General features: G+C 41.5%; 1 protein-coding gene across 1 annotated transcript in view; it reads left to right on the top strand.

Moving 5' to 3' along the window:
- DEPTOR (DEP domain containing MTOR interacting protein) overlaps positions 1-14,405 on the top strand; it is a 71,906-nt gene that overhangs the window by 27,332 nt on the left and 30,169 nt on the right. Inside the window, exon 4 of the mRNA XM_009905776.2 lies at positions 3,978-4,156. Coding sequence (XP_009904078.1) covers positions 3,978-4,156 — 179 coding nt within the window. The remainder of the gene's footprint in view (positions 1-3,977; positions 4,157-14,405) is intronic.

Raw genomic sequence — 14,405 nt, 5'->3', positions numbered from 1 at the left:
CATCTAATACTGCAAGTCAGACTACTACAGAAAGAATTCCACAATTAAATGGTGTGTATATGTAATATATCTGTTGGATCAGTTTGCTCATAGTGGTGAGAAAGAAACTATTTGGTGCAATTAAAATAGTCATTAAATGACAACAACTGGAGCAAAGTATTCCTGCACAGATTTGAAGTAACCGGCATAGTCAGTTTGTTTATCAAAATGCCTGTAGGACTAATGGCAAGAGACATGCAACTACACCAAAGGAAATCTATCTGAATCCAACATAGTTTTAAAAGCTGTGCCTAATTTTGTAGATGTTGCTGATCTTCACTAGGCTTTGCTAGTTTAAGATAGACACTCTAACGCTATTTCCTGCTCTTCTCCACCCACCACATTGAGGCTGGATTACTGCTATGTTAAGAAGCCAGTGCAGTTTGTACTTGCCAAGACTGCAGACAGGGATCCAAGATCAGTCCATGCAGATTTGTGCGCTCAATGGGTAAAATAAGCAAAATGCTTTACAAGGACCAGCAGGTTGTTGCATGGGCAGAGGTAGACAGTTTCCCTGCATTCAGACCACTGTTTGGGTTAAATTCCCCATGCTCTTCCCTGAGACATGGGAGCATTAGGGCTGTTGCCCTGCTAAGGAGCACTTGTTTACCCTCTCTGTCTTCTGTGTGACTGCAAAACTCCTCATAGCCCGAATTCTCCTGTCTTATGGCATTGCCTCCTTTATCCTACTGTGGACATCTTTGGTGGGGATACCTGTGTGATTAGAAGATCCAAAATACAGAATACGGAATTAACCAGGTTGGAAAAGACCTTTGAGATCATCAAGTCCAACCTATCACCCAAATCCATCTAATCAACTAAACCATGGCACCAAGTGCCTCATCCAGGCTCTTTTTAAACACTTCCAGTGATGGTGACTCCACCACCTCCCTGGGCAGCACATTCCAATGGGCAATCACTCTTTCTATGAAGAGCTTCTTGCTAACATATCATAGTATCATAGTATCAGTCAGAGTTGGAAGGGACCACAAGGATCATCTAGTTCCAAATCAGTCTCCGTATTCAGTTAAGATTCTCTGCACATCATTGCAAGCCTCGGTAATCCTTTCTGTGACCATATTTGAGGTTCAAGTTGAGATGAAACCTACTAGTTTTACTACAGTTTTATCAGAAAGTTGTTGAATTATTAAGTCTGGGGATGGTATCAGTTTTCATACTCTACAGGACTGACCAGATAGATCAAATGAGATAAACATATTTCCTGTTTAAAGAAAGCCCTCCCTCAAAATCTTGAATATAATCCAGCACAGACTTTTCAGCTTTTTTTAAAACCAAACCAAACCTAAGTAGTACAGGCATTCTATTTTTATGATGTTTGCAATTCTGTGTAGGTTTTGATCAGACACACAGGATTGTTTCTGGTGCTTGGAGGTTTAGGAGATGTAAGTTGTCTCACGATGTTGACTTCAACTGAGATTTTTCAACCAGATTTCCCAGGGACAGAAGTGCAGATCTATGGTTTTCATTTCAGAAAACCGTTCAGATAATTTTGATACTGCCTTCTCTGAATCAGTTTCATTTTAACTCATCAGTGGTTAGGTCAAGTTTATCCTCTGGTGCAGTCATTTAGGCAAAACAAGGTTTACATTTTCTTGTGAAAAGGGCTTGGATTTCAATGTTTGCCGAAATGCGTTCACTTAGCGCAGGGTAACGCCACTTTTAGCAAATATGTTTTGACGTGAACAGCCTCGTGGTTTTTTTGAAACAAGGAGAAAATGGAAGAGGCAGAGGCAGTTTCCAATTCTGGGTTTTTGGCTGATGTAAACTGGTACAGCTTTGTTGACAGCTGTGGAGTTACTGTGATCTACTTCAGTAAGCGATGCAAGTCTATGGGTTGCCGTTTCTGGGTTTGTTAAGCTGTCAGTTTGTCGTGTCTGTTTGTTCACAAGTCCAAATTTTTTTGCAGTGCTATTCTGGGGACATGCAGAAGGGTGTGAAATGTCAAGCTGAGTGTTTTTCTACTTGATATTTTTCCAAATTTCTTTTGTTTCTCTGTAAAAATCTGACTATTAGCATCTCTTTTTTTTCCCAATGACCTCTTTATCTGCAACTTCAATGAGCTAGACAACTAATTACAGACTCATCAAAGAACAATTAACATAATCCTAAGGATTTTTTATTCGGTGCCCACAGAGCCTGGGTAACCAATTCAGGGTAACCATACAGCAGATGGTACCAAAAGACACAGGTTTTGGGTCTGTAATTTTTTTTCCTGGGTGGAAAAAAGCCTGGTGAACAAGACACATTTAAAGATGGTCCCTTGGAGTGCTGTGTGTATTAGATGTGGTTAGCATGGAACAAAATGTTGCCTTGCATGCAGCTGCCTCTAAATCAAAATATGAAAAAGAATAAAGTTTTTGCAAGAGTTCTAATGTCAATCCCTTGTCCCTTGTGGCACATGCTTTTGTTTTTGGCCTCATCCCTGAATTCAACTCATTTTGACTTAGTTCTTACAGAGCTCAGAGTTGCTGGCAATGAGACACCCGCATCTAAACAAGCAGTTCATTATATCTGCCACTGACATACAGCTGTGGCTGAGCAGCCTTTGTCTGGCTTGGTGATGTGCTGCCTGGTGGTCAGACCCACTCAGTTGAGGCTTCTGGTTAGCTCGTGTTAAAGCCAGGGAAATAAATCCGTGTGGTGAAATCACAAGGGCTGTGTCATGTCAAACCTCCTCATTATGAGTTCAAGTGAAACTTCTCTCTGTGTTCTTATGGCAGAAAAAATTCTGCCATATTTCTGCCATTACAGTCTTCCAAAGGAGGCCATGCCATATTCCATGAACTGTGGACATGAAATTTAATTCATTTACATGAAATGGAATTTTTTTTATCAGAAGGACTAAGAATATGTGTTTCCAGAATACTCCTGTTGTAGTTCAGTTGTAGCCTTAATATTAAAATGGTTGGTGAAGGGAAGGGAGTTACTAGTTTTACGTGGCAAAAATAACCACGCCGTTCTTGAGCTATTATTCTTGGAGTCTTACCACTAAACCTATGATTAGACTACAATAGATAAAATTACTATGAAGAAAAATGAAACTAATAAATAGGAGGCTATGGTGCTCCCAATAACACCAAAAAAGTGGGATTCTGTATTGAAAGGAAGTGATGATCGTTTCTTCTTCCAACCTGTCTTTCAAACTGCCAAACTCACTTAGCTTTCTTCTTTTTTTGTTGTTTTCTCTTTCATGTTGTGTTATTTGTGTAGCTTACTTGAACTGAGAAGAGTTTTATTAGTATATTTAAGCTAGGTACATGCCAATTGCAGGGAGGTTCAGAGACACCTCATGATCTTCCGCTGAACTCTGGTGTTCCACAGAGCCATCTGAGGCACAGAAACTTAGACTCAGCTGCCAATATGTGTTCAGATGTGTATCTTCACTGATTGCAGCTTTGTCACTGGGTGTTGGATACTAAATGTTCATCAGCCACTCAAACCACAGAACAACCTTTTGGGTTTATTTCCGCTTGGATTTATCTGCAGCTGTTTTAGAGCTTATGGGGAGAATTTTCAAAACCATAGTCCTGCTACAGGTAGAAATCAAATAAGATTTTTAAAACACATTAGTCATAGTCTGGTGCTTTTAGGCTTATTTTGCCTCAAAGTTGATTATACAGTAACTTCTAGAGACACTAAGGACTGAATAGGGGAAATGGAAGACTGAAAACTCTTGTTTTCTTTTAGGGAAAAAATAAGAAGGCATTAACTTCACACAGGGATGTAAAGCCTAAATTTGTTGACTAAGCAGTTATAATTCACATCCTAAGTCTATATTCATAGCTTTGGGAAAGATTTAATACGTTAGTGAAATGTTCATGTATGTTTGCTTAATATCAGTGGGATTTGTCAGAATAGATCTGGAGTTGCTTTTCTGGAGAACCATTTTCCTTACCAATTTTTGCCCCCTCTATCAGGCTGATGAATTCTGAAAATACTCTTCTGCAAGCAAGGGAAGAGGAAGGAGTCAAGTACGAACGAACCTTTGTGGCATCAGAGTTCATTGACTGGCTGATCCAGGAGGGTGAGGCTACGACACGGACTGAGGCAGAGCAGCTTGGACGCAGACTTTTGGAGCATGGGATTATACAGCATGGTAAGAAATCTGCCAGGCAGCAAAAGCTAGACCTTTTGTATCACTTTCTTCAGGTTGAATCATGTGGAGAGTCTCTTATGTTCTTGGTCATAATATGCCTAAGTACTAAATAGTCTAGGTAACTGTAATTAATAGAAAGGTAGCTTTTTCCAAAGGTCATTGTATTAGTTATGAAAATTCTGCCTCAAATGCAGAATGCAGCTGGAATTTGGAACTGTGTAATAGCAGTATAAGGATGTGGATAAAAATCAGTGCTCCTATGCCTGCGGTGATTAATTTGTGGAACTTGTTATCAGTGATGTGTATAGTTGAAGTAAATAGCTTTGTAAGGATCAAATAGGAATCGGAGCCATAAGTAAGCTAAATTCTCTATGTAGTCTAAAAATGGCAGGTTCTGTATATCATCCTACTAGTTGACAGGGGCAGAGCACACTCTCATTCCAGACAAGCATTTTTCCCTCTTGGTCATGTTGCAGAGTTGTTCTAGTGTTAGAGCAAGAAAGAGGGTATCACTTTGTTGTCATATTGGAACTGGTGGTATAACTTCTTCGAGGCAGGAATCAAGTATTTCTTCATGGTCCAGCACAGTGTGGCTGGCAGATGTGCCTTCGTCAGGGAGCTCCCTCTGTTAAGCATGGAGGAGATTGTTTTCTCCCAGTACTGCTCCAAGGGTGAAGAAACTGTCACCCCTGGCACTAAAATCCATTCTATATGTCATCATCATCTACTCTCAGTGCAAGTTGCCCTTCTTTCTTTGACCCAGGCCTTTTCCATCATAAACATATTGGAGGGCCTCTAGGAGTTATGAAGGAGTGCCAGGAGATGATAGAATAAACTGGTAGAAGCTGTTAGCTGTGTTGCTTAATGCATAATGGGAAAGTAATCAGATCCTGGTGATTCAAAAGTTGTCACATCAACACTAATTCTGACAAGAGGACAAGCAACTGATGATATTAACAGGTTGCGAATACACAAGGTGCTAGATTGACTAAGTTGCTTGTTGCTTTGTGAGAAAAGATAGTTTTAAGGAACAGAGAAAAAGGGAATATAGGTGACCTGCACAGTTCCTTTGTGGCTGCCATCATGCTCACATTATCTTTGGCTTCCAATTACTGGGAGCTTCTTCTGAATGTTCACAATAATTAGCTTCCAGTTCTATAATTGCCCCTGTGCTTCCTATGATTTATAAGGGTGCCAACTGCTTGGAGCTTGACAGGCAGGGAAGGTCTGCCACACCTCCTCTTTATAGCAGTGATGATTTCATTCCTATTTTTACCAAAGTATTTTCTGTGTGTTATATAAAATGTAAACTTTCATTAATTATTGTTTAAGAAAGCAACAAACAAACAAAACCCCCAACCAACCAAACCAAACCAAACCAAACCAAACAAATCCCAGAAGAGTGATTTGGAATCATAGAATCAGTCAGGGTTGGAAAGGACCACAAGGATCATCTAGTTCCAACCCCCCTGCCATGCGCAGGGACACCTCACACTAGATCAGGCTGGCGAGAGCTTCATCCAGCCTGGGCTTAAACAGCTCCAGGGATGGGGCCTCAACCACCTTGCTGGTGATGTTTTTTCAGGGGAAATAAAGTCAGAACTTGACACTGATGCAAATCTGGATTTACTTTGCAATTGAAGTCTTTGCAAAGCTGTGAAATCCAGGATGTGGTTTTCATTACACATCAACTATTGTTTCATTAACTAAGGCAAATGCTCAGCAGTGCATTCAGGCAGGGAAATACTTTTGCCCCCTTCAAGCTGGGTTTTGGGGGGATTCCTGAGCACTGCTTGCCCTGCTCACCTTTATGGACTTGAAAATATATCCCCTGCCCATCCTCTTCTAGCAGTCAAGAGAACATGCAAAGCAGCCTGTTGGAAGGAGATTTAAAACTCATGATCTGACCACAGAGAGAGTGCTGAGAATTGATCAATTGCTGAGGAAGTGGGCTTCTCACTCCAAGGAACCATCATCTTCCTCCCTCAGCTTTTAATGGGGTGAGGGTATCTCTGTGGAATCCCACACTGACTTGATGGGGAAGCTGTAAGTAAAATAAAAGTAAATTATGTCCTTGAGATTTCTCTTTTCAAGTGGACATGCTTTGTACATGCTTCTAAACAGGAGATATCATTATCCTCTGAATTTCACTGAAACAATTTGTGAAGATAATCTTAGGAATATTGATGAAAGCACTAGCAGAATTAACACAGAGCTGGTTTAGGGTTCACTTTACCAACTGGGTTTGATCTGTGGATTTAAAAGGTTTACCTAGTGCTGGGTTTGTCTAAGAAAGGAGCTTGAAATTAGAACTCCTAGTACAGAATTGGGAATATAATGTGTAAAACATCAGGGCTCGTATCCTCTTTTCCCCCGTTTCAAAGAATTCTAGATCCAATTGGAAAATAGTAATTAAAAAGAGAGCTATTTTTCTGTTTCTTAGTACAGTAAATTCATTTCACTGTACTGCACTCCCTTTGTTTTGTATTTCATCAGCAGTACCAAAATGTTACTTGACACTAATTGTCATCCTTGATGGCAGAACCAGCAGAAAGATTCTGCTGAACAGGAACAGAGAATAAAACACATTCTTGCCCTAAAGGCAATCTTTTGCTAGTAGTAATGTTTGTTGTCCACAACATGGGAAATAAAGTAAAGCTGCCTGCCTTGCAAAAGGGTTTAAGGTGTAGAATCTCAAGTGAGGAATACTTTCCATTTTAAAATCAGGTTAATACTGTTAAGAGAAATCAGTTCCTTTTTAGGATAGAATCTGCACTTTGCAAGAGGAATATTTGCATTTCCTTTGTGTCAGCAACCAAACCACAGCACATTTAGAAGTACTTTGCAGTATATTGTGGAGAGTAAGCACGTGGTGATAGTGCTGCACCACAGGCAGTACAGTGTGTGCTGCTCTCCTGATCAAGTCTGAGAGAAGAGTGGGGCTGAGACATAGCGCTCACCTGCTTCTCTTCTGCTCTTGCTATTTCACAAGCTGCTGCTTAGCTTTGAGTGCATGTGCTTGGTGTTATTGCCTCTCTGACATCCCTCAAGCAACTTCCCCAGGCAGCGACAGGAGCACAGTTCAGCGCAAAGCAGTTTGCCTGGCTGTCCACTCTGCTGCAGGGAGGTCAAACCTCAGGCTAGCAGAGGAACATGAGTGATAAATTGTGGACAGACCATAGACTTTGTTTTCCTTAATGAGATGGAAAAATGTCTTTGGACATCACTGGCTAACAGATATGTTCTATGAAACATTCTACCAGTGTTATGGTTTTACAATGGTAGTAAATATGTGATAAGAAGTCTTTGTCATAATACCAGTGTCTTCTGCCCCCACCTTTCTTTAGAATACCTTTCAGCTTCACAAAGTTTTATTGAGTTAATTGCACTTGGCCAGATCTGGTGTGTTAAAGGCAGGCAAAAGTTCTGCTGGCTTAGCAGAGAAGCAGCTGCTGGACACTTCACAAGAGTTAATCTTCTATCAGCAAACTCTGCTGTAATACTTTCAGAAATAAAAACATTTTGTAATGACTTAGTAAGAACAGTAAATATTGACATATGCTAGCTCCCTGACTCTGCAGAAAAGTCTTAAGACACATATTTAATTTTCACTATTCTTTGCAAGGTCTATACACAGCCCCTGGAGGTGTTCAAGAGAGGATTGGATGTGGCACTTGGTGCCGTGGTTTAGTAGTCATGAGGTCTTGGGTGACAGGTTGGACTTGATGATCTTTGAGGCCCTTTCCAACCTTATTGATTCTATGATTCTATAGCTTTATACAGCAACATTTCCTTTAAGTAGGTGATCAGCACATTTAGTTTGAAACATTAAGATGCATGATGCCATAGAAAGCTTGTTGTAATTGTGGAAGGAGATTTAACTGTCTACCAAAGCATCATCTCATTTGCCTTTGTTGAAAATCTAATTGAAGATTTCTGTCAGTTGTGCTGTGTGTGTTGCTTATGGTTAGTTGACATTTCTTAACTTTGTATGTGAAAACTTGCCATATATGTGGAACACACATTTCTTCCTTAATTTGAGGAACCTGTTTTCTCTGAATTACCAACTGCAGGTACCATTTTTTAAGTGCCCTTGAACCATCATCCCATGAATTTTTTACTTAAATGGTTATAGTTTTCTCTTTCTAAATTAGCACATAGGTTTATAAATACAATTTTTCTAGTTGATCTAGCACCTGGATCCCATGAGTTGCTGGCTGTATCAGAGTGTTCATTGTGTGTACTCCATGCTAAAAATTATAAACCATCACATTTTTACATGATTTATCTCAGTAAAACACAAATCTTCAGTTAGTCTTTGAAGTCCTGCAAAGGGCTGCATCAGAACTTTGTTTTCGTTATAAGCCCGGTTCCTCTGAGCGGATGCCATGCAGAGCCACTCAGTTGTTTGTTTGTGTGACAAATAAGCAGTTCACATTGATAGGGACAGTAACCTCACCCACAGTAATTCAACTGCTAATGCCAGATCTGGAGACCACTTTGCATATTTGGCATTATTTTGCCCTAATAGGAAAGCCAGAGAACAAGAATTTTGTATGTAATTGTACAATCTTCCAGCTTCCTATTGTACATGCTGCTTCTTTTGCTCTTTCTCAAAAGCAGGCAGTTCTTTTCCTCCAAAGCAGGCATAGGTTTGGTTTTTGCAAGAGCCACAAGCTCTATGTATCAGAATATGACCTGCATTAAATAAGATAGGAAGACTTATTTTCAGATTAAGTACTGAATTCTATTTTTTTGACAGAGAAGGGGTTTCAGTATTTAACAGCTGCAAGAGCAAAAGAAATACCCAGATGGGCCTTTTCATCTTCTGCTTCCCTTGCCTCAAACTGTACTTTCCATACTTTATTTGGAAGCAAAGAAAAGCAGTTGGCTATGTTCTGTAAACTTGCTAAATTATAGATGATAAATCCTCATATACAAACTGAAGTGACTGCTGTAATGTGTGTGATTCAACACTGGCTTTTCATGCTAGAGTAAGTTGTGTGTATTTGAAAATAGATGGGAAACCTACTGGCAAGGCAGAATGTGTAGAGAAAACACTTTCTGTGTACCTGTTTAGGGCAGCTGAAATAAAATGTGAATGCACTCAGCAGAACATACCAGTTTAATAAGAGCAGGACACTCGTAGTTCAGTTGCTGAGGAACTTATCCTGATACTTTAAAGGCAGTATAAAAGTTGTCCAGAATTCTTTGTGCTGCATGGAATATACCACAGTTCATTGAAGCAGCTCAGGAGGCATGGCTCTCTAATCATGTCACAGATCTTTTTTTGGATCTACTTACTGGTCCAGGACTGACTTACTTCTGGTCACACTTACTGGCTTTACCCTTAGCTAGGTTAAGCTGGAAGAGTTCTCTGGGTTTTGTGTTTCAGGGCCTTGCAGTTTTGTACAAGAGAGTGGGTGGAAAGTAGAGCAGTTCAAGCTTACATCTGTTGCCCATTCAAAGCAAATTCCTTGTAATACAAATGAGAAAAAAATACTATTTAGTACAGCTGCACTGTCAAGAATTTAACATGCCAGTTGAGTACGTTTGCAGGTGGGCTTATCTCCAGTCTACACAGCATATATACATTCATAAAAGGTGAAAATACAACTCTTGTGTTTATACAGTACAGGGAATCCAAGACCCAAGGCCCACTGCGTGCTGAACATATGCAGTCTCTCTTCCTTGATCTGAGGGAGTTCCAAGCAGGTGGAATTCATCAATGTGTAAAAGGAAACTAATCTGAATAGGTGCCTTTATTAAAATGCATTTGCAGATGCCAGATTAGCTTTAGAAAAACAGGAAGGCTTTGAGAGGAGTGGGAAAAGCATTGTCCAATGCAGAAAAAAAAGTGTCAGTTATTCTCCTCCAGCTGCACATGTTTTGGTGCAAGGCAGCAGTGGAAGAGGGATGGGGCAGGGAATGGCAAGAGATGGACAGCATGAAGCCATGGCAAGGACCAGCCAAAAGTGCCGCAGCCACACTGTGAAGGTCTCAGCACCTGGTCAGTGTTTTCCAAGCTCACACTCTCACCTTTGCTCTACAAAAGCCAGAGTGGGACACACACACTTCCACTGATTCTCTGGCAAGGGCCTGAAACTGAGCTGGCAAAAGGCCTGAGGCAGAGAGGAGAGAGATTTGGCAAGCTGTGTGCTGTCCAAGGAGAGAAGCACTTTTGAAAGAAACTGCTCTGTTACAGTGTTGGTTTGTTTCCTTCCATTTTAACCACTGGTTCTGCTTTGGGAGTGAGGAAGCAAAGGGACACCGGGCTGGAGCCAGGTGCTTCCCTGGGCAAATTCTGGGAGATACCAAGAACAGGTTGGGCTGTGACCTCTTTCAGATAAACCAGGAGCTCCCAGTCACTCCCTGCAGCTCACTTGCATGTGTCTCATCATCCTGTGTTTGGTTTTGGTATGGCACTGACTTTTCTGGGGCATGGCCACCTCAGAGGTCATGACTGGTATGGTCATCTGTGACTCTCTGTATGAAGACGCAGACTTGCAGCTAGTAATAGTGAAGGTCTAGAGCAACCTCCTGCAGCTTTGTCATGGGTTAAGTTGAATATTTGCTGCTGTTACTCAAAAACATCCTGCCTCATGCCAGCTCCAAAATGAAAGTGCTGGGGTTAAACTCATTTTTATAGAGGAAAACTTTCTCAGTAAAAAGATAAAGTGTACTTGCAAATGGACTGAGACCACTGCCTTTTGCAGCAAAAGGTTTGAAAACATGCTGTGCACCTCCAGAAAGAGTTCAGTGCTGCTTTTGTCTTTAAGTGAGGAAAGACATGACAGATGAGCAGTGAAAAGTCCATATACTGTACTAATGCTTTTATGACCTTTTCCTCTTAACCCCAGCACGAGCACAGACTCACATAACAAACAAGCGCACACCTCGGCATGTCCTCTGCATTCTTGAGAAAAGCTGCTCATCCGGCTCCTTGAGGAACTTTGGTCTCTTTCTCACCACTCCTGTTCTGTGCATCCAGCCATGGGATCACTCAGTGACAGTGCTGCGTTTCTGGGGATGTGCAGAGCAGCTGAGGTGCATTGCTGCATGCGGCTGACTGGGAACCGCGGCCTTTGTCTGCTACAAATCATTAATCATGGTGGAGATGTGCACAGATTATTAGTGCTGAAAATCATGGGGAACTGAAGTGGTAGGAGGAATTTGGGGGAAAAGCCAGTTATGAAAATGGCCTAATTTTTAAGGCATGAATCACACCATTTGTTAAAATAAGCTTTTGTACTTTCTAAAGCCCCCTCAATGAAATCAACGTGCAGCTAATATTTCTGTCTCTGCCCTACATCACTCTGCTTGCAAAAGAATAAAAAGGCTGTTTGAACTCTGCAAAACCCAGGACTTTGTCAGAAATATTTGCATGGACATTGCAATTTAAATTTGTGTATTATGTGTCTTGTCCAGACACAAGAAGTAGCAAAGCTGCAACATTAGGTGCTCCCAATCAGAGAAATGCTAAAATAAATATACTGGTTTTTCTCTTAACTGTAATGTAAATGAGGAATAACCAGCTGAAATCCTGGTCAATGAAGTTTGCAAACTCTAGGCATAGATGAGACAGTAAATTAAATGGCCATTACCCCCAAAGATGTGTTGATTTGTGTTACTAATGGTATAACTAGGAGGCAATACATCTTAGGATATCACAGTATCACACAGTATCACTAAGGTTGGAAGAGACCTCGAGGATCATCGAGGTCACCACAGACCTCATGACTAGAACATGGCACCAAGTGCCACATCCAATCCCCTCTTGAACACCTCCAGGGATGGTGACTCCACCACCTCCCTGGGCAGCCCATTCCAATGACGAACGACTCGCTCGGTGAAGAACTTTCTCCTCACCTTGAGTCTAAACCTCCCCTGGTGCAGCTTGAGACTGTGTCCCCTTGTTCTGGTGCTGGTTGCCTGGGAGAAGAGACCAACCACCTCCTGGCTACAACCACCTTTCAGGTAGTTGTAGAGGGCAATGAGGTCACCCCTGAGCCTCCTCTTCTCCAGGCTGAACAATCCCAGCTCCCTCAGCCTCCCCTCATAGGGCTGTGCTCAAGGCCTCTCCCCAGCCTTGTTGCCCTTTTCTGGACATGTTCAAGAGTCTCAATGTCCTTCTTAAACTGAGGGGCCCAGAACTGGACACAGTACTCAAGGTGTGGCCTAACCAATGCTGCATATGAGAATACAGGCTCTGCTCATTGGTGTGTAGCAATGCTGTGAGGGAAAGGAAGATATATGGGGCACAGATTGTTCCCATTTTACAGATTTTGTGCAGTAGAGTTGCAGTAGCTGTTACTGAGAGTCTGAGACGTGCAAAAATAACAACAGCAAGTGAGAGAAAGGGAGTAAAGTGAGCATGCAGTACTGATGGCTGGATTTTAGGAAAGATAAAGACATTCCAAAGAGAACTTGGAGAGGGCTAAAAAAAAAAGAAAAAAGCCAGAATTTAAAGGGTGTTATTTATTCATCTGATCAAAGATATGTTTGAGAGTTGTTTCATCACTCCACAGACGTCTTTACAAAGATTTCTGGCCAAGTCTTACATAACTCTCATGAAGGTGTGACAAAGTCCAGGGATTAGCTAAAGTTAAACAAATTCAGCCTGGAGTTAAATCTTTATTGTCAGGCAGGGAAAGTAACTGAAGACTTGAACAGCTTGTAAGGGGAAGAGTAAAGTGGTCATTACAGGCTGCTTAAAATGTAAGTATCCTGTGCTTTTGTAAGATTAAAAGACAGTTTTAAAATTCTGTTTCTGGGATAAATTGGATGGCCTCTGGGATAAATTGGATGGCCTCTGTACATTGAATACGATGGGTTGTGACTCTGCCTCCAAAATCTGACATGGATGACTGTGAATTAGTGTTAGTGCCTTTCCCTTCAGGACCATAAATGCTCTTACACACTCATGATTTTGGAGATTGCAAGTCACCATATTTTTACTTTAGTCTCTCTGGTACATTTCTTTTTCATAATGTGCACATTATACCATGGACATGTTTCCACCTGAGCACTGGTGAACGAAATTGGAACAAGAAATTCATGAAGTCACCCCACCTTTCTCTTTGCATCACCCTCATCGTGTACAAATACAGGTCCTGATACACGTCAGCCAGGGCCTGACTTTTTAAAACAAGCTGAAATGGAGCCAGTGTGCTTTTCTGTGCTCCGTTCTGAAGGGCAGTGAACTAATTCAGTCGTTAAGCCAGTTAAGTCAGTCCTTCTCGGGACGCAACAACTTCCATGAGAGGGACAGGTAGCTGGAGCATGAGCCTTGTCAGCTGCCACAAGTTTATCTGCTGCGGCCTCTGAGTCAATGCTTTGTGTTAGCTTGAGGTAACGACCTCTAAACTACCTTTAAAGAAATCCCTCCTGAGCAAGTCTGTGCAGCCCTCTCAGCATTCTGCAACTGGCTTGGAAAAGTTTTTCATTGCCACTTTTCTCTGCTGATTGCAGCAAATGTGGACTGCTAAAGTAGTCGAGCTGAGCGCCCATGTCTGCACCAGTACCTCTCACCCAGCATGTACTGAGCGTACCCAAAAACCCTTTCAGTGCCTACTGTGTGTGTGGCATTCACACTGTTGTGAGTTATCAAGGGTGAGGGCATTATTTCCTTAGCCACTGCACCTGAGGAGTGCTTCAAAGGCAGCCCGAGCCATCATCTGCCTCCCTCTCCTCAACTTCTCACTTCTGATCCGTGGTCTGGATATGTCTTTTTCCACACTGTTGCAGATACACTTATCCTTAGGGAGAGTCACAACATGGATATTTCATCCCAAATCATGAATTTCTCAGCTAAAAAAAAAAAAAAGAAAAAAAAAGCCCAGGGGACACACAAATAATTTTGGTGAGGTCTTGTATTTGCTGGTGTATGTACAAGGAGGCAGTCTGAGCTAACTACTGCTATTTATTTTTTTCATCTTCTTCTTAAATATGCAAAAACTTACATGGTGCTACAAATAAGTTACTTGCTCAAGCTGAGGATGCACAGTGTTATTCTCACACTCTCACATGAAATGTGAACTATCACTAGAAATGAGCAATTAAACTACGAAAGTAAATGAGCGCTCCAGATTCTGTAGAATAGAATAGAATAGACCAGGTTGGAAGAGACCTTCGAGATCATCGTGTCCAACCCATCATCCAACACCATCTAATCAACTAAACCATGGCACCAAGCACCCCATCAAGTCTCCTCCTAAATACCTCCAGTGATGGTGACTCCACCACCTCC

The sequence above is a fragment of the Dryobates pubescens genome, chromosome 14, assembly GCF_014839835.1.
Source record: "Dryobates pubescens isolate bDryPub1 chromosome 14, bDryPub1.pri, whole genome shotgun sequence".
Lineage (NCBI taxonomy): Eukaryota > Metazoa > Chordata > Aves > Piciformes > Picidae > Dryobates > Dryobates pubescens.
The sequence above is the reverse complement of the archived record's forward strand: the minus strand, read 5'-3'. Positions and strand labels throughout refer to the sequence as shown.